At 41.3% G+C, this 19686-nt stretch overlaps 1 protein-coding gene across 1 annotated transcript; it reads right to left on the minus strand.

The window, feature by feature from the left end:
* Positions 1 to 2600: 2600 nt before the first annotated feature.
* nxph2a (neurexophilin 2a) lies at positions 2601 to 18639 on the minus strand. Its single transcript, XM_084022646.1, has 2 exons — positions 18494 to 18639; positions 2601 to 3440 (listed from the first exon to the last, which is right to left on the minus strand). Exons 1-2 carry the CDS (start codon positions 18536 to 18538, stop codon positions 2694 to 2696), a joined length of 792 nt encoding a protein of 263 aa, XP_083878772.1. The 5' UTR covers positions 18539 to 18639; the 3' UTR covers positions 2601 to 2693.
* Positions 18640 to 19686: the final 1047 nt, after the last annotated feature.

Here is a 19686-nt window from a genome sequence, read left to right on the forward strand (position 1 = left end):
GCAAATCTGACATCTACCACATTAAGTAAATTGTCACCGTGCTGCATTGGGGAATTGCTTGACTTAATATTAATTTGACCACAACTGATGCATATTTTTTTTTAAATACTGAAGAAGTAAATTACATTTTTTTGTCGTTTCCTCTTAAATCGTTTGAGAATACACATACGATTAGTAAATTATTGGTTTTAATTGTCAGATCACATAGCTATAATAAGCTAACACATTAAAGTAATTTGTTTGAGTGTCTAATAGCTGAAAATCATGAAACGTATGTTAACATTCCTTCGTCTTCCAAGGATCTGGATGCGTGAAGCAGGAAAGCCTGGTATGACTTGATGCCTCAGGAGTGGGTGCCTTTCACCTGATCAGATAAGAGTAATGGAAGCGATGAAAAGACCCCTGTCCCTGATGGCCACCGCAAAATGGATGTGCTCCCTGAGGTGTACCTCTGGTATCATCCACGCCTGTGGACATAGATTTATTGCCCATTAAAAAGCTACACTGAATTGTACCTCTTAAAATGGTGTGTTTATCCTGCAGAGAAGTCCTTGTAGGAAATGAAACGAGACAACTATGAGCACTGAAAGACTGGAGCTGACTCGGTGTGACAACATCCTGTGAGCCAAGTTCAAATAACGTTTAATGCAATAAAACCCGATCTTTACAATTTGAACAAAATTAACGCATCATCAAATCAAATATTCCAAAATTAACATTTTTACTTACACTATACACACAGTGATGCTCTTTTTCTTTTTTTACATTTTACAGGGAAACTTTTCAAAAAGATTAAGCAAGCAGGAAATCAAAATAGGTACAATCTGCAAGGATTACAAGAAAGGAAATCAGTGCAATCTATGACTAGGCAATAAATATGACATAGCTCCATGATAACGCTTAACAAACACCAAAATTAAGTGACAGTATACTTATTGATATATTTCTTTGGAAAAATTAGAATAAATTGACATTGTTTACTCTGAAGCCATAAGTAAACACGCTTAGTTTTAGAGTTACACGTTGATACACAGCATTTGCACAAAGGAGAACTAAAACACCAACATAGATCAACTTGGATTTAGTAATTTCCATATCGTACACCTCTCCTCGTGTGCAGAATGTGACGGGATCATTTACAGCTGATGGGGAAAGACATGAGATACAGCAAATAAAGTAACACTGACAGAAATAATTGCCATGTGATTAGTCAGTGGCACATGCCCTAGTCTAAAAACCCTGGATATACGCAGTCAACACCATTTTTGACATTTCATGTGTTGATGGTTTCAACAGAACCTTTTAAAACTATTTAAGTGATTGCTAAGTCAAAGCACATGTCACCATTTACTACAAGACTGGATGTTACCCACTTTTACACACAAGTCAGTCAAGTCTGCTGTACAGTTGGGACATTTATGACATTTTTAAATGTAGGTACCACCTCCCATTTTTTTTTTTCTCCACTCTTGGTCTTCGGTAAATGAAATTTCCCAGGCTAATTAAAGCCTATTAAAGACAGGTAATGTCAGGGCTGGTGGCAGGACCATGACAAAGTGCTGATAATTGTCTGCCAGACTCACTAAATCCACCTGTCCTGCAATTATCACTTCCCCTCCTCCTCTCCTGACACATTAATCCACTGCGGGGCCTGCTAGGCAGGCGGATGCCTCAAAGTGCATCCTGCAAACACAGATGTTGGATTTCAGACTAGTTGAGCACACGCATACCGTATGATGATTGTAGCAGAAAACCAACACGTTTTAAAGAGCACACAAGGCAGCAGCCAATTTATACCTGGATGTGTAATGATTTATGATTCTGCTCTGTGCTTTCTTTTGGTTGGATCATATTATTTTGTCATAATCAATTAATTCACTAATCCAGTCCCTTTAAGAGAATGGCAAGAGATAAAATATAGATTGTTAATCCATAGTAATTGTTCAGAGCTACTTGAGAAAATACCCATTGATCAAGCTAATCTGAAATAATAGACACTGTCCTGTCTTTGTTCTGTTAACAGGTACAAATGGATATTAGCTCTACTTCGAGGGCAATGAAGAGACCATTTTGACTAATCAGTCAAAATGTAGCAATGTTTCAAATGTGAAATATCTCATTTTATGCCCAGTTGAATAACCATTGAAATGTCTTAGGATTGTAATTATTAGCATGATTCAAAGTCTTGTCATATTTCATCCCATAACTGTTTAAATGAGGTGAGGAAATTCTTTGACAATGTTGGCATCAATGCAGCAAAGGCACAGAAGCTGGCTATGCACTTCCAACTGGGAGGCTCCTTGCCTATGGTCTAGCCTTGAAGAAAACATCTGGACAACATGCTAATTATACCGGTGGTTTACGGAGAACATGTGCTGTTGTGATGGGGAGGAGTCTCCCAGGGTTGGTAGCTAGCTCTGAATCCCAAGTCAACCCCTAAAACCAAGTCCCTGAACACCTAACTCTCCCAAGTGTTAGATCTGTACTGTATATACAAAAGTGGTTTTCTTTTTTCTGTAACAATCCCTCCAGAGTGTGTCCCATTATAAATTGCACTTCCTGCAACATGTCTCAGGTATTTAGGTATTTAGGTATTTAGGTATTTAGGTATTGCGGGACAAGGAGCTTAGAGGTTGACATTTACATTATTTGAAGATCCGACAGAAGGTTGATGCATACTAACGACAGCTAGATCATCCTGTGGAGGAATAGGGTGTGTCACTATGGTAGTTGTAGTCAGGGCATACCTTCTGCACCAGTTTATAGTCTACACTGTAAAAGGCTATATAGATGCATATGACTTTGAAGGGTTTGGAGCACAGCCAGGACACATGGCTCTGCGTCTGCTCCTGATAGCACACCTTGGCCGGGTCAAAGTTGCACAGGGCAGTCTTCTTGTTGCGGTCCGTCTTCTCATACTCAATACGACAGTTGAATGACTTGGTGTCTTTGGTCTCCAGTGTGGACTGCTGGGCGATCTCAAACTCTACCACTTTGGAGGGCGGCACCAGGCTGACTGACACGTTGCCCAGGCCCGTGGAGTTGTGGCGGAAGTAAACGCTAAAGGTGCCATTCCCGTGGTCCACAATCTTCCCCGTGATCAGCAGGTTGAGTTTGACAGTCTTGATGTTGGAGTGGAAGTCCCCCCACCCGAACATCTTTTTGAACTTGCCAGTCTTGACGATGGGCCTGCGTTTAGTTCTGGCTTGTGCACCCTGAGCATCTGTCTGGTTAGATAACCAGTCCCAGAAGTCCTCCATGTTCTGTAAATATGTAATTTCCCTCATGTTGCTCTTGAACCCAGGGGAGCCCCTGGCAAATAAACGCAGGGGGTTGAGGATCCGTGGACTGGCTCCCGTGGGAGAAATCTTCTGTTCATTATCACTGTCACCCCACTGGATGAGCTCTGTGGCTCCTCCATGCTCTTTCCTGCATGTGACCTACAGAGAAAACACAGCAAAGGTCGACAAAACAACATTAAGTGACATTAAACCTTTTTGTAATATAATGTTGCAATGCTGCTGATGCACAAAAAATATTGTGTAGTTCAAACAAAAAAACACACAGTGATACTGACCAAATATATAACAGAAAATCTAAGTGAATTCAACGCTGACAAGTTAGTAGTGGCCATTGGACTGCAGCAGGCCAGCACAAGGGTAAGGAAACAGCACATAAACACTTAAGATGGAGAGGTATCAAAATAAATTCGAACAATGGGCATGGAGTCACCCACAAGTTAAGATTTTTCTTTCATAAATGCTGTACTACAGCAAAGGTTCCCTTGGGAAACATTTAGTTTGGTAAACTAAAGCTTAACGACAGCTTTAAACAGATGCTGGCACTAGAAGGAGGACTCAGTCCCAGAAAGAAAATAACATTTTATTGAAAAGAAACCTTGCTTGGCACAGAAATGAAGGAATTAAGTTGGCTTCCTGAACTTTTTTTTCTTTCAATAAAACCAAAATAGCCTAAATTCACATTGTCAAATTTGGTTTCATATGCAGTATGCATCATTCAGGCTCCTGTCGACAACATAGTGAAAGCAGGAACAAATGGCATTGAACATGATTACTTAACTCATTAATGACAAAAACAGCTTTCATCTACTAAATTCTTGTAACCATAGATAGGTTTTCAGTTTCCCCAAAAATACAGAAAACAGTACAAACCAAGACATTACATGTCTATAAAAGAGTCAACATAACATAACTACTTAATTTCACAGCAAATACAGAAGATAAACTGACCTACAGTGGCTTGGCCAAACCAAATAGCAACCACGGAGTAACCAAGATGGACGGCAAAAATAACTAAACCCACATTTCCCCCATGACATGGCACCACATGGTTTGGCCTGATGAGCTGGCTCCAGGATTTAAGACTCCTCAGCCTTCAACCACACCTTTTGCTCCACCCTGAAGGGATCTCAGAATGGGTGCAGTAGTTGACTGCCAATGAAATGAACCCACGTAATGAAAGCGTGTGATCAATAATATTAGGCCTACCATATGGGTGGTCACAAACTGCTTATAACACTATACATTATTTTAAATTCTACAAATAGAGAATATTATAATCAACGCAATATGGGTTCTTTACAAAGAAAAGAGTGCCGAGAGTTAGATGATCAAGTGTGATGCTTATGTCTGTTCCGGTAAGTATGACGCTTGAACGAGCGGTCGCTCAGCTTAGCATCGCACAAAGACTAGAAATAAGAGAAAAGGCTAACCTGCCTCCATCCAACAAAAATAATGCGTGTTTTTAAGCCTACCAACAATTGCTCAAATCAGAATTTTTTAAAGAATCAGTTTTTTAAAATCACATTGAAATAATTTTCAACGTGCAACATATAAGCGACAGTTTAACTGATTTCACTTTGGACATGATGAGCTTCAGTTGTCTTGTCATTTGTGTGCCATCTGTCATTAATCAAATACACACTTTCATCAATTTTCTATTTAAGCCACTGATAGAAGCAGCGGGCCCCTTAAAAAACGCCAGTAGACGACCCTTTGTTCATGCGGTGTTTAGAATGCTTCGAGTGTGGTGGCTGAGGATGCTGGCAGGCCTGTGCAGTAGTGGGCATCCCTTCACAGCAACCAGGATGAAAGAGAGGGGGGGTGAGGTTGGTCAAAGGAGTTTGAATTACGACAGGGAGGCATTAGTTGTTTTTAAAGTACAACTCCAAACGACATGCTGATGCAGCAAAGTGGCACTGATAGTAATTGCATTACATGGATGACTGTGAAACTATTCACGTACAATAGTAGCACCAAAGATAATGAAAAATGGGGAAATACACCATGCAAGTCGTTTTTGACGCAGTGATGAACTTCAGCGAGGCTCATATTCGCATGACTTGATTACATGACAATGCAAATCCCCCAGACAGAGAGCAGGTCTCACATCAGCGGTGTTATTCTCAGATGCCCCATGCACATGAACTTTAGCTTGGGATGTTTCCCCGACAATAAAACAGGCTTCTGTGCTAAATGCTAATCCAGATGTAGCAATGAACTGTGATCCCTCCTCGCACCTCAAAGCCTTTTAGCTTCAGGAGCAATTCCTGGTCCGCTTCAGATAAAGGTTTAATAACTCACGGCAATGAGCTTAGCTGGTTTTATTAGTAATTAGTAGTGCCGGCTTTCCCCAGGCCCGGTTGCAGGGATCACTGAGAGAAGCAGATGTTGAAAGCATCGAGCAGCGGCTGTTTGAATTCTCACTGAGCTGCATGCGCACTACTTCTAGACTAATTATAATTTTGCTGTAAGCCTAACTGAGGCACATGGGTACAAAGCTAACAAACTAGGTCTGTCTGCTACAATTTGTTTTGTCACACTCGCATTCCTATAAAGCTTCCTATTGGTAAAAGGCCTACATATCTCGTGTTATGCAATGTATCTTATAATTAGAGCTTTTCTCTACTCGGCTGCCGATGTCCCAGTAACACCTTAATGTAGCAAGCACGACGTAGCGACTCGGCCATCTGGATACGTAATGTGAAATCAATGTGTCTCCCACGGACAGTGAGCCTGACCCATCTATCAGCCCTCACAATGCTTAATTAAGACAGTCGCTCCCTGTAAACATGGATGAATGAGGCACCGCTGTAATAACGTCCCTCTGTGTAGCTCATCACCTCCACAGTCATTTAATCAACCAATTTCCAGTGGCGGCATCGCCTCACGGATGCTGCCACTTAGAAATACCGCGCGTGAGCTCGGCTGTTAATTTGATTTGACTCTTACAACATCACAATAACAGGCGATGCTTGACATAAAGTCTGCGGGACTGCGGGCTCCCAACAGGAGCATTCCTTCACCGCTGCGAACAAGGCAGACGTAGCACTCGCCTCCCCTCCAGCCCGAGCCCTTATATCCATTACACATTGGGTGTCATGCCGCGCAGCTTAAGAGGTGAAGCCAAATTTTGTCTTTCAGTGTGAATCTCAGGTGAGCGTTGTATGGGATGATTATAATGGAAATGAGAGAGGAGTTTAAGTATGATGAGCAACTGGGGAAATTGCTGTGACAACAAGGGGATCAGCAGAGGGATATCTAATACTTATATGCCCCGAGAGAAATGAAGCACTGGGAACTTGAAAGCTTGCACTGACACATAGGCTTTGGTTTCTTTCTCCCTCGCTGACTCCCTGCACACACACACACACACACCTTGTTCATTTAGGCACCAGTCGTGTCTCTTAAAATCAGACTAAAGGAATCCAAATTTCTTGTACAACAAGAATAAAAAAAAAAAAGCGGCAAGGTCTGATGAAGGAGAATCTACAAAAGCTTAATTAAGATTTCTTAATCGGTGCTGCTGTGCTGGAGGCGTTTCGGGGCGACTTGAAACAAGACATTATTATGATAATAACTGCAGACTTATGAAGCTGAAAACAGCAGACCTCATTTCAACAGCATAGGCAAAGTGACTGGTGGCAAGCGTTGCTGATTTCTGTCAGTGTGGTTTAGCGTCTTCCTTTTCCTGTTAAACACCCAGAGAGGTGCATTTTTTTATATACTGAATTTGTTGCTTCCAGTTAATGTTTTTTTTCTTCCATTTATTAATCGTCATTTTGCATCACCACTGACAGGTATAGTGTTAATGTAATTTACACTCATGTCATCTCAGGAGGACAGCATTTTGAAGGTCAGTTTATGACTTTTATACCTTCAGATGTGCAATTGGCTGTAAATAAATATAGTGGACTAATTAGCAAATAAGGAGAGTTTGAACACGATCCTCAAGGCTGCCATCGATTTTTATTTCTTCAGCAGAACAAAAGCAGGGTAACCCACTGAACATATTCATTTTACTTTTGTATGTTGTAAATATTGAAGAAAAATATTATGAAATACATTTTTTTTTTAAACTGTTTAGCTAGCATTTGGGCCTGATCTGATGTCAGTGCTGTCAATGTTAGATCAGGCCACATAAACTGATTAATATGAGAGGAGACCGATTGTATGTCAATGTATCAACTTATCACAGATGAGTAACAAGAAGAAAATGTACAATGCCAAAGGTTAAGGTCATTTAGGAATGCTGTATGTCTTGACCTTTCCTACAGTAAAATGTATTTAATTAATAAACAATCATCTATATTAGGAGTTATTGTTTTTGTTATGCATTCATGGTGAAAAAATATCAGTAAAAAAATGTACCAATTGATAAAAAAGACCATGAATTTTCCTAATTAATACGTATGTCAGCATAAAAGTTAGGAATACGTAAAAAATGCATCCTCCACCACATCCTTAAAGTACACACCTTAAAGTACACACCTTAAAGTGCACACACTGACATGCTGTTGTGTTATCAGAGGAGCAAAATGCACGTTGTTACTATACTTGAGGCAGAGTTGGGTAAATTACCTATATTTCTCTCTGCCTTTAATCTGACTATACAAGCAGTAATGCATTAGATCTTGTCAAAAGTGCATCCACAGTAGAAATAAGTGCTTTATTCACTTTTCAAGCCTTGAAGAAAACCTCTTAAAGTTCCATTCAATTTGATTCAGCCTTTGAAGTGAAGCATTTCATAGATATTAAATGGTATGGGCCGTACTCATTTAAAATAGGATTCTCTCTTCTACCTTTCTTGTTTTCAATAACATGTTGGTTTTCTACGTGTGTGTATATGTGTGAAACTGATTTTATTTGCAGCTTTTTAAATGGTGTATGTTTTTATGAGGGGTGCACCATTCCAACTTTTTCAGTCCCAATACTGATAGCCAAATCGCAGCTTTGGCCAATAATGAATACTAATTCAATACCAGTGTTTTGATCATTATTAATTTTTATGCCTCAATGTGTGGAAGTGACCGGGGTCATTCCTTGTATCTTTAAGGCGATCAGGTTTGACTTAACCCTCCTGTTATCTTTGGGGTTCTTTTTTAAACAAAATAACGAATAATATAAATGTAATGAATTGTTATTTCTTAAAATAATTCTATTGGATACCAGATTACCTCATTGTCACCAATACCCAGTCCAGATATTTGAGTCAGTATCTGACCGATATCTGATATCTGTATCGGTGCATCGACAGTTTTTATTGCTATTTGGACCTTCCTGGCTAATTTTAGGTGATACACAAATGGGTCCCTAGTCCTTATGCCAAATTGATTCAATGTTTTTGAGTCAATCAATACTATCCGGAAGTATTAGTGTTACTTGAATACTGACAGTGGTCTGAGCAGCAGCGAGCCACACACCGAGTCAGGATGAATCAGCTTCGACATCCATCTGTAATGAGCATTATGGCGCTGGCTGCCTGCTTGTCCCGTGGGTAGACATATCTTTTAGAGGCCTGACATAAAGGTAATTGCCACAGTGACCAGAACTAGCCTCTAGAAAGTTATTAAGAAGCCAGTGACATCTGGCTTCTGGATCATCTGAAGAGATGCCATTAAAATGCATTTGCAGTGAGCAGCCGGCGACATTGTGCTCGGCGGTGATGGGTTCTGGGCCGCGGGCAAGGCTGTCGAATCTCTCTCAACCTGGCATTGTTGACAGTGATCACTCATGTGATGATGATCTGGGATCTGCTTGTCTGTCTTTCACTGTTCTGTGCGAGAGACTCTCATCCTCATTACCAAGTTCCTCGTAGCAGTCAGCAAAAAAAAAAATGTGTTTTTGAGTTTTCCATAGTTTGTTTTCTGCAGCACATAAGGTCTGAAGAAAATTGGTTTCAGGCATCTTCCTCACAAATAAACAAAATGGGCAATTAACCTGCTCATCAGTGCAAGCAGAGCTGTTCCAATGATGCACTCCACTGTTCTTCATGGATTTATCTGTGCAAATTGACCTCACTTTGGTGGTGCAATTCATTTCTTTGCTAATTTTCTGTGTCTGAAGCTTCATTAACTTGATGCGCTTCTACGTAGTAAAAATCTGGACGGCCCATGGAAATTAAACCGGGTTCGACCGCTGCCATAATACTTTCCCAGCACTATTGCAACACAACACCTGCCATATTAGCCGCTACTTTAGCGTTAGACCCTAGATTGACTGCAGCCTCTCACTTTCAAGCAGCCGACATGACAAGCGGCTCCACTCACATTAAACCCATTCTCAACCTGCAATCCCCTGCCCCGCGTCCTTCCCCAGCCATCTTCCTCCTGATGTTACAGGGCATATCATTTGTAATGATTCACACCCAGAGCCGGTTCCAGCAGAGAAGGCCCTGGAGGCGCTTAGGCAGACCAGAGCCCAGAGTCTACACGCTGCTGAAGAATAGATTGGTGCTCTGATCGCTGGAACAGCCTCACGCTCCAGAGCCATCACTTTTAATCAGAGGCCGTCCAGGGAAACACATGGCAGGTGCTTCAGCACTGTGGTGGATCGCAAACAGCAAATCCACACCGGGGGCACCTTACCAATCACAGAAGGCTACGGTTAGTGTGTGTGTGCATGTAGCATATCTACTCCCCTCCAGGATAATCCTTCAGGCCATTACCACCTGACCTCTGTAAGAATGAGAAAGACCACAGGCTTAATATCTTAACACTCCTACTTAAGATGTTATAGATCCAATATTGAATTTGTGGCTGAATTCATCATCTACATATTACAGTGTTGGGATAATTTGTGGTGAATATTAAGAGCAGCTGGTATCTAATGTATTATTACATTCGGAGCCGAGTAACCTGGACTTTCAGATACAATACATCATATATGCGACAGGATGCATTTATGTGGTTGCTATGGTCATGTCGACCTTTAAAGACCTTAAAACTCTAACCCCTGTCCAAATGTTCAAAGGAAAGTGATGCTGATGTTTTCTTTCCTATAATCCCAGCAGTATCATCACTGCTCTATCTCCACAGTACATCGGTTCCACCTTTTACAGATGTTTACTTTGACAGATGTGCTGCAATAACCTGAAGAGCGTGCCTTATATTGTTATAAAATATAATATGTAAATTAAAAACACAAGCTGTGAACATCAGACTGCGCTCAATTTAAGTGTCGCACCGTCGCCACACACTGAATAATATGGTTGCAAAGAGGTTTTTCTTGCCTTACATTAAATGCACTCCACGCCACATTAAATGTGAGATGGAAACTGTCACCTAAATGATCTAATGGCAAGAAAAAAACACTGCAACTGTGAATGCGGCTAGAAACAATGTGCTGCGACACCTGGCTGTTTCAGCTGCCTTTTTTATACATGTTGGTCTGTGTTGAGAGCTAAATTATCCTACAGGACCATAAAAGTGCGGGAGAGCTGCTAGTCACCATGAGACATGTCTATCTCATGAGCAGGAGAACATCAGTCGCTCTAACAGCATACAGAAAAACACAAACAAAGCCTCAGGACTCAATGCAAGCCTTAAAATTGAAGCAGGCCAATAGAAATATTCAAAATTCAAATTAGACACTACCATGTTCTACTGTCTGCTTCATTACCAATGTTTGAAAATGTCTGTTTTCGTCGAACAATATCACCAGATGATGAGTTGTAGGTTTTTCAAGCATTCATCTTGCAGACGTGTCTGTCCCCGACAGGTTATCTTACCATATATACCGCTGTATAAGAGCACTAAAAATAACTATGTTTAGGTGCCTGTTTTTCACACATGTTGTGGAAACATATTATCCGACTGCTCATGTCACTCGAAGCTGCTCACATCCTCTGATTAACATAAATTACAGCACGTAACGTAACCCTCCCGAGGTGGATCCTAAATCCTGCGATGTGAGTTATTAGTCATGTTTATAGTGTCGGTGTTCTTCTTTATTCTTGCTCAGCCTCACAATCCTCTCCTTCCAGCTGCTGACACTGACTGGAACCATGCCTCGCCACACCTCCACCTATTTGATTTAACGTTTGCATGTAGTGAAAGCTGCCGAGAGAACTGTACAAATGTGTTTCAGTGTTTCCTAATTAGAGAACCCAATCGCAGTAAAAGTTATCACATTTCGCTCAGACCTTGCTGACAGCTTTTCAGACCTTGCTGACAGCTTTTAAAGGTGCAACATAGCAACTAGTCACCTTCATGGTTTCATGTCAGCTGCATCAGCCTGTTGGTTAAAATAAATCCCAGTCATTTGGTCAAATCTATTTGCAACGGAAATCTCGAAGACAAAACATTTTCCTTCAGTGCCTGCAAAGGTTGGAGTCAAAAATGCAATCTGTGTAAACCAACCACAATTTACAGTCAACTGTCCGTAAAGCAAACCAGTGTCAATATCATTCAGAACTTCTTGTCTCTCTGCTTCAATGTTAAAGCCAGATTGCTCCTAATGGCTCTCTGGCAGCAGGAAGTGAAAGGAGTATTTCTGTAACGTGTAACTGCCATAAGCCTGTCGGTGAATTTTGTCATATTTGTGTTCAAACTAAAACGTTTCTGCCTTTATTTCCTTTTGTTAAGGGAACAATATTTTTTGAAGGCTGATACTAATCTCAGAGTGTTTATATTGAAGCTGCTTTGCTGAACTGTGAATCCTTTAAATTTAAATGTTCCCAAAAGGTTTCAAATATCTAGCCTATGGGAAGCTCAAACTGTGAACTCATGTGATGTGATGACATTATTGTTGAGCTCCAGACAGTTGGGAAATTTGGCAAATTAGCAATGAGAAAAGCATGAAAATACTAATCTTTTTTATTTCTTTATTATAATTATTTAATATTACCAGCAAAATGCTGTAAACAGTAGTGTAAAACATCTCAAGTAAAAGTAGCACAATTGTTGTATTATTGTATATTATTTAACTGTGTTAATATGACTGATGAATTCACATGTGCACATCATTTAATTGTTGTACCTGGTCAAGAATGGGAGGTTTAATGGGAGTTGTGCATATTAAACAGAGTTGTATTCAAGGCTTTAGTTTGTAAAGACACTAGTAGTGATAAATTCAGTGGTGTAAAATGAATACGGTTTTCACATAAAACTGGAATTACTATACTTTAAACGAGTGCAGTGGCTAAATCTACAGCTGTTTACAGCTTTGTGAAGCAGGAAAGCCTAATTAACGATTCAAAAAATCGAGGAAGCAATGACCTCTATTTGTCAGTACATCCATAACATGTTTTTAAAGATCCATTAGAAGCGTAATCGTTTTATTCATATTTACTGGGGACACAATGCTTTCCTTGAATGAAAATCAATAAAAAATAAAAAATCGCATCTCTAGTTGCAATTTACAAGAAAAACATCTCCTTAATGAATTAGCTGCGAGGAGATCATCGTCGTATGATTTCCATCTACGTCGTTGGTAAAAATGGGACGTTAGCGAGAAGGGCTCCGTGCGGTAAATTTAAATGCAGCGACGATGACAGGTGTTCAGGAAGTGTTTGCAAAGATCCCACTGGGAGAGAAGAAAAGGGGAGCGAGGAGGAGCTGTGGGACGAAAAGCCTCCAGGTAATCTGGATACTTGTGTTATCTCAGCACCTGCCACATGTGACAGCAGCAAAGCCCTGAACACTTCACTTTTAGGCAGGCGTTACCTTTCGACGCATCATCAGTTTCATAATCCCCTTATATGGTCAAAGCGACAACTCCTGCGCCGGCTCCTGACACCTGCAGCACACCTCCGCGTGTCTGATAGCAGGGATTCAGGAGGATAATGCTAAAAAGCATGTTGGACTCGGTGTAATTATCATTCTCTTGACCAGTTTTTAAACACCTTCTACTTTGTGCAACAATGGTAGTCATGCTTGTAAAACTCCTCAGCTAATACTTGAGGAGGCAAGGCGTGTTATTCTGACGCGAACGCTTTCGAGCTCCAGTTGGTGTTCCCGCTTTCATCTCAGGAAGACGTAATCTAAATGTTTCTCTCGCTGAGCTTTTTTCACTTCCCTTTTCAAATCCGTGCGGCAAATGAGACGTTTAGTTTTTTTTTACTTGATTTGCTCAAACATACGTCCGCTAAATTTGACAGAGCAAATGTTTCTGTTCTCAAAGCAGATTGTGCCTTGGCTGATTTCACAGAAACGGCTCCCTTTGAAGAAGAAACAAGAGTGGGGAAGACGTTGCTTCCCTTTCTTTCTGAGAGGCTCTGAAGACGCGTACTTCACAAGAAATACACAAAGACGGAGGGGAGCTGACAGTGCTTGGCTGGAAATGACAAGCTGAAAAGAAAAGGCCTCAAAGCCCGAAGGCAGAGGAGGAAATGCAAAAGTGAGAATAATCAGAAAGAGAGATTTATTGTACTTCTAACGCTGTCACACCTTGCCTTTTACAGGAAAGCAACACACTTTTAATTAAAGAGGTCAATCATTTTCCCGGGCTCTGACATGCACTGTGATTGCCTTCTCCATAGTACCAAACAAGGAGGTAATTAAGAACTTTACATGTCAGGGTGTCTGGGAAATGGCAGAAACTTTGCTTCCGTGCCGACAGAGTCGTCGTTTGAGGAGATGACGCAGCTGATCCTGAGTCTGGCGTTTCAAGCATAAATGGGGAAAGAAACTTGCAGCTGTACAGCAACAACACAACTAATGCAATATTTGGTTTTGATAACAGAAAACATCACATCCCGATTCCTCAGACGGTATTCCATCATCCACGCCAGCTTCAGACAAAACACCTGCTGTATTTGATATGATCTCCACCTTCTGTTTTGTTGCAGCGCAGCAGTGGAGAGCGACGAAGGCAGTAAAAGAGCTGCTAAACAGCGATGCTGTGCTTTAGAGGGGGCTGGATGTTTTCTGAACCTGCAGAGCGGTAATGAGAAAGAAGGTAGCGGAGCCTCCAGATCTACCACTGCCTCGGGCTGCACACCGCCCATAAAAATTCATAGCTGTGGACCAAGATCAGGAAACTCAAAATCATATTAAACATTATGTTTCCTGCACCAGAGCCGCCACGGTGGGTGTGAGCGCTGATGGGGACTTGACTTCATCATAACTGTTCACATCATGAGAGAGGCTGATGGGGGGGGGGGAGGGAGTAATCACCCTGCTCATAATTGTTTGAGTTAAGTCTTTAATGGTCCATCCAGAGCCAGAGTATGGTTATTGTCAATGCAAAGGGCAATGGCTTAACACCTATCAATCATTCGGGATGTCTTTCTTTTCATTTCAGGACCTTTATCATGGATTTATTGCCAGTACACACACAATTATGATTGATGATTGGAAAAGAAATAGGTTGCAGCGCTCGACGCAGTCAATACAACCTGTAGTGGCTGCGAGATACATTTGAGGGATTTAATGTGCAGGAATGGCAACCTTTCCTTCAGAGGCCTGAGCCAGGCAGAGGGCCGCAAATACCACAGACAGTATTGTTTATGAGGGATTATCTAGTTGAGCCTTCTGGCGAGGAAGATTGTGACCCCAATATGAGCACAGATACACATCAGCACCATGTTAGGTCTAAAATGATTCCTGGAAGGCAGCACATGCATACAAGGCCCCTTCACTGTGTCAATCCGTGTTTAATCACTTCCACAGTGATTTCTACCGGTCTGCCTGCCGTTTTCTCTCATATGTTTCTCTCTCCCCACCCAATTTCTCTGGTGAGTTTTTGACGACTTAAGTTCCACTCTCTTTTTTTCTCTCTCTTTCTTACAAGTAAAATCCTGGGAGAGGTTGATGTGAAGACCAGGCAGAGCAGGGATGTGAAGAATATAAACACAATTTTTTTTTTTATTGTCCAGAGGGAAAGGAGGGGTGCAGGGGGTTGGGCGGTGGGGTCTGTAAAAGAGACGAGGACCTTATCACAGCCCAGCAGCTCTGTAATTCGCCGCCATGATAAAGTGGCAGCACCGAAAACCTTACAAGGCTGGCACAATCCAAAGACGGATTAGGTTTTTCTGACATAAGCTTCCTGAAAAACTAATCAATCAGCCCATGCAGTATTATCAGAAGCGTGGAGATTAAAGAGCTGCTCCTAATCCCCCCACTGTACATTTTATTACTCTTCCCAGTGTTAGTTGCCTTTAAATATACAATAAATAAATAATAAAACCAAACCTAATTGAGCATGGGGAAGGGGAAAAGGGTTAAAGAGCCCTTTGAGAGGGAATTTATGTAGAATTTGTGTTTTGTTATGAAGACAGGGATAAAACTGTTGTCCTTGCCAGAGCCCTTTCCGACTTTGAATAGAGCCTCACTGTTTCGCTGCAGAGAAAAAATACAAGCGGGGGAAAAAAAAAATCCTCTCGTAGATTTTCACAATAACATAAGCGACTAAAACGGAAACCAAATCGTCTTCACATGTGGACTTTTCTCCTTCTGAGGATTTCCCATTTCCAAGGATGGATGAGCAGATAAATAATCAAGCGCTTAATAAATTAATAAATAACTGTTGAAATTAATGTGAAATCCTTTGGGAAATGACTTGTAATCCCTTAAATCAGTGCACATCAAAGTTGCAGGGATGAACTCCGAGCATGTAGCGAATCCAGAGGACAAGACATGCTCAGCTTACGAGTAACCAGCTAAGCTTTGTCTCTTTAATGCGTCACACCCTTCTATCAGGATGCTCGCTCCAGCCGTGCTGAGTCCGACTCTGGGCGGTTACACCGGCGCTATATGTACATTTAACACCGCCTGCTGATCCTCTTGGCACGGGCCACATAGATGCTTTGTCGTGACACAACATTACCAAAAGAGCTCTCACCCCAGCAATAAGATACAAAGGCATAATAGACTGTGTCAACGTCTTCTCCCGCTTAATCCCGAGCAGCGCTGGAAAAACCCACTTTCTCCGCCCGCAATCTGTAGGGCAGGACAGGCAGAGGGATGTGGCAGAGAGCAGGCGCTCTCAAGTATGTTTTTTATCTTCATCTACATTGTTCTGCTGTCACTGCACACAGGATAACTGCAGCAGATGTCATGGGGGAAGAATGGATTCTCCCAGGATGGCTTTGACCCTCTTATTTGTCCCTGGGGTATGGCACAGATGCGAGAGCCGGGGTTACATTTTCACCATTTGACTCATGTTCTGGGTGAGCGCTGTACAAAGTGTGTACAGAGATGCAACAAAAAAAAAAAAAGGAGGGAAACTCTTTGTGCTTTGGCTTCTTGTTTTGGATGTGAGATGTGAGACTAAAGGCTCCTACACTGAACACTTAAAACACTAAATCATATCCTTCACTATAACAGGCTATCCTGGTGGTTTGGTTGTCTGAAGTGCAACATGGGTTGAAAGACAAAGTATTGCCTCTTTGCCACATGTCACCCCGATCCCTACGGTCCTCGTAGTGAACTATCTTCTGAAGCAGACGTACTAAGGAAAAAGATTTCTGCTGCTCAAGAAGTTTGGTGCATATTTAATGCTTTCAGTGAGCGTCAGCCTGGTATTTAAACATGTTGTACCCTTTAGAAGGTGGGGGAATATTGATAAGGGCCAGTATGTCCCCAGTCAGACAGTGGTGGGTCTGCTGGGAGGGAAGCCACCGAGGCATACGAAGAGAGCCTCTCCGGGGAGGCAGCCTGTCTCTCTCTCTGGAGACGGAGCTCCCAACAGGCACAAGGCTGATTACAACGCCAGCCAGAGCAGACAGCACTTTGTCGCTGCATCTGCACAGTTCAAGGCTATCTTTAAAGAAGCCCGCTTTGAGGATAGCACAGATGTGAAGAACGTCTTCAATCACATGGCATTTTCTGTTCAGGTCTGATCACGGCAAGAGTCTGTAAAGCAAGGACGATCACGATAAAACCTACTTTATTCAACTAGAGGACATCAGCAGCCAATGGAGAAAAAAATAGAGGGAAAAGACCTTTATATTTCCCTAAAGCTTGTGCTCTTCCTTTGGAGGGCTTATTATTGCAAAAATAACAGAATAAGACAACAGAAAGATTCTGCCAAGAAGCTTGAGGCAATCAATCTCTGTTAAATACTATTAATTTCACATGTATTCATAGGGACTTGTGATTTCATCACATTGTATAAGTTATAAAGCAGGAACAGTGTAGGCTTTGGAAACCTGTGGGTTCTGCAATTTTCACCTTATTGTTCTCAGTTGTCTTTTTTCTTTGAACTGGCCTCCATTTTATAACGGCAAAGACACCTCGCGGGTTCAACACAGAGGTCAAACCTCGTTTGTTTTGGTTTTGTTGAGCCATGAGCGACGGTGGCAGGATACCAAGGTCATTTTATAATAATAATATATTTTTTAAACACCCCAATGGAGGGGAAAAAACGAGAAACTCTGCAAGCAGGCATGTCAATAAATGTGACTTTACATTTAGTGAATAGTTAATATAGATTTTTTTAAATATATTAACTCCACTATCAATTAATACTGCATCTAATCTAATACTGCAAAATTGTTAATTATAATGAGCATTATGCTCACATTTACTTGGGATGTAATGTCGATGTTCTGTGTAAAAAAGACGTACACGTGCACCAAAAAACATTTTCTATATCTACACGTTTCCTAAGAAAAGTCAAAATTCCAAATATCAACAATTAGTTAATTCAGTTGCTATTAGGTCAAATAACTGCATAAGCATTATGGCTATTTAACAAAGTCACATTATTCTGTAAACTAAATCCCATTCATTTGGTTGTTTATATTTCTGAAATAAAGATAGGCTACAGAAATTATACAGCCCCGTATTTGTAGTGTATATATTCGTTAACTCAGTAAATGTTTGAAAAAATAGTTTTCATTAAAATTGGGTGTATGATATTTTATCAAATAGTTGAAATGACACAAAACAAGCCTCCGTGAGTTCACGTCAACCAGCAAATTTGCTGCTGATGACAAATATAGTTGATTAAATTGTCATTTGACAATATAGGGTGATTGATAAATTGTTAACATTACATGAGCAATATGATGCAGCTCTAGTAACTGACAAATGAACATATATAAATATAAAATATACAGACTATAATATATAATAATAAATATGCAACTTTGATTGAAGGGTGGCAGCAACATAATACATAAAAATAAAAACACAGATACACGAAAGCCACTTACTGTCTTTAACTCTTCTCTTTAAAACATTCTTGGACACAGTAGGCTATATTTATACATATTCTGTCTATTCTCAGTCAGTCATCTCACAACTCACCTGATGCAGGAGGAAAAGAAACAGGAATGTTTGCAGAGCCCTCATCTTCGATGACTTCTCGACTTATTGAAAATGAGCGGCGCTTAAATCCTCTCTGGGAGATTTGGAGAGGGACAGACGCGCATGCCGTTGAAGCATCGCTGTGATCACCTGCGAGAAATAGTAACGACATGAAATCACTTAAACGCCCTTTGTTAAAGGTGGAAGGACTTCAAACATTGAATATTTGTATTTACTCTTTAGGAGATTTTTTTTTTTTAAACAAACAAAAAACTTTTCCTCACCGTTTTTTTCCAACTATAACACCTCACTTAGTTAGGTAAGGCAGTTGCAATCATCCTTGTTCAATCCACTCTTTGGAAAGAGTCCTAAAATCCTCCCAAACGCCTCCGTCGCTCAGGGTGTTGAGTGGATTTTCCCTGTGCGGCTGGGACACTTGTATTTCTCTACAAACAAGGTTACATTCAAACACCGCTCCTTTAAGTTGCCAAAAATCAAGCCAAGACCCGAAATAAACCGAAGACTAGATTCCCCCCTACTTCCCGAGCAATGGTAGCCTATTAATGGACCTGACGACGTTCAGGTGAGCCTGGATCCCAGACACAGGACTACGGCTCTCAGACGGCGGTCCGCTCTCTTCAGCTCGACTTGATTTCAGTGCGCAAAATCCTGCGCTGCGCGTCCGGAGACTCCAAGGTCGGCGCGCATCCGTGCAGAGAGTCAGAGCAAAGATCTGCCTCTGAAGTCTCACTCTCTCCGTCTCGGAGACAAGTAAGATGCTCGGTGTCACTGTTATCCCCCTTTTGTTCGGTCACACGCCCGCGTTTTAACCCCTTAAACGTTTAATCGCGCTGTTTCCACTCAATGAGGAGTTTACAGTCACATTGGAATGAAAGTAGCCATGGCTGCTGTGTAGTATGGGAAATGTTATTGAGGGTGGGTTGAATGCACACAAAACTTTTTAAAATTATTATTATTAGAATGTACACAATAAGGGCTTCTAAAGCAGCTCATATCGACACGTCCGTTTGAATGTTTCCTATAAAAACAAACAATGGTGAATGATCTTTTTTTTCATTTGAGAACTTGCTGACGCAGCAGTTCTGGCCACACAGGGCAGACAGCAAAAGGTCAAACGCTGTGCCGATGGCTGGCAATAGCATTTTTTACCTTGGACTGGCATTTGAGGATTC

Source organism: Eutrigla gurnardus (genome assembly GCF_963514095.1).
Source record: "Eutrigla gurnardus genome assembly, chromosome: 12".
In the NCBI taxonomy this organism is placed as follows: Eukaryota; Metazoa; Chordata; class Actinopteri; order Perciformes; family Triglidae; genus Eutrigla; species Eutrigla gurnardus.

Coding starts and splice junctions, on each gene's coding strand:
- nxph2a (XM_084022646.1), bottom strand. CDS start 18,538: ATGAGGGCTCTGCAAACATTCCTGTTTCTTTTCCTCCTGCATCAG. Junction 3,441..18,493: donor TTCTTTTCCTCCTGCATCAG/GTGAGTTGTGAG, acceptor TTTTCTCTGTAG/GTCACATGCAGGAAAGAGCA.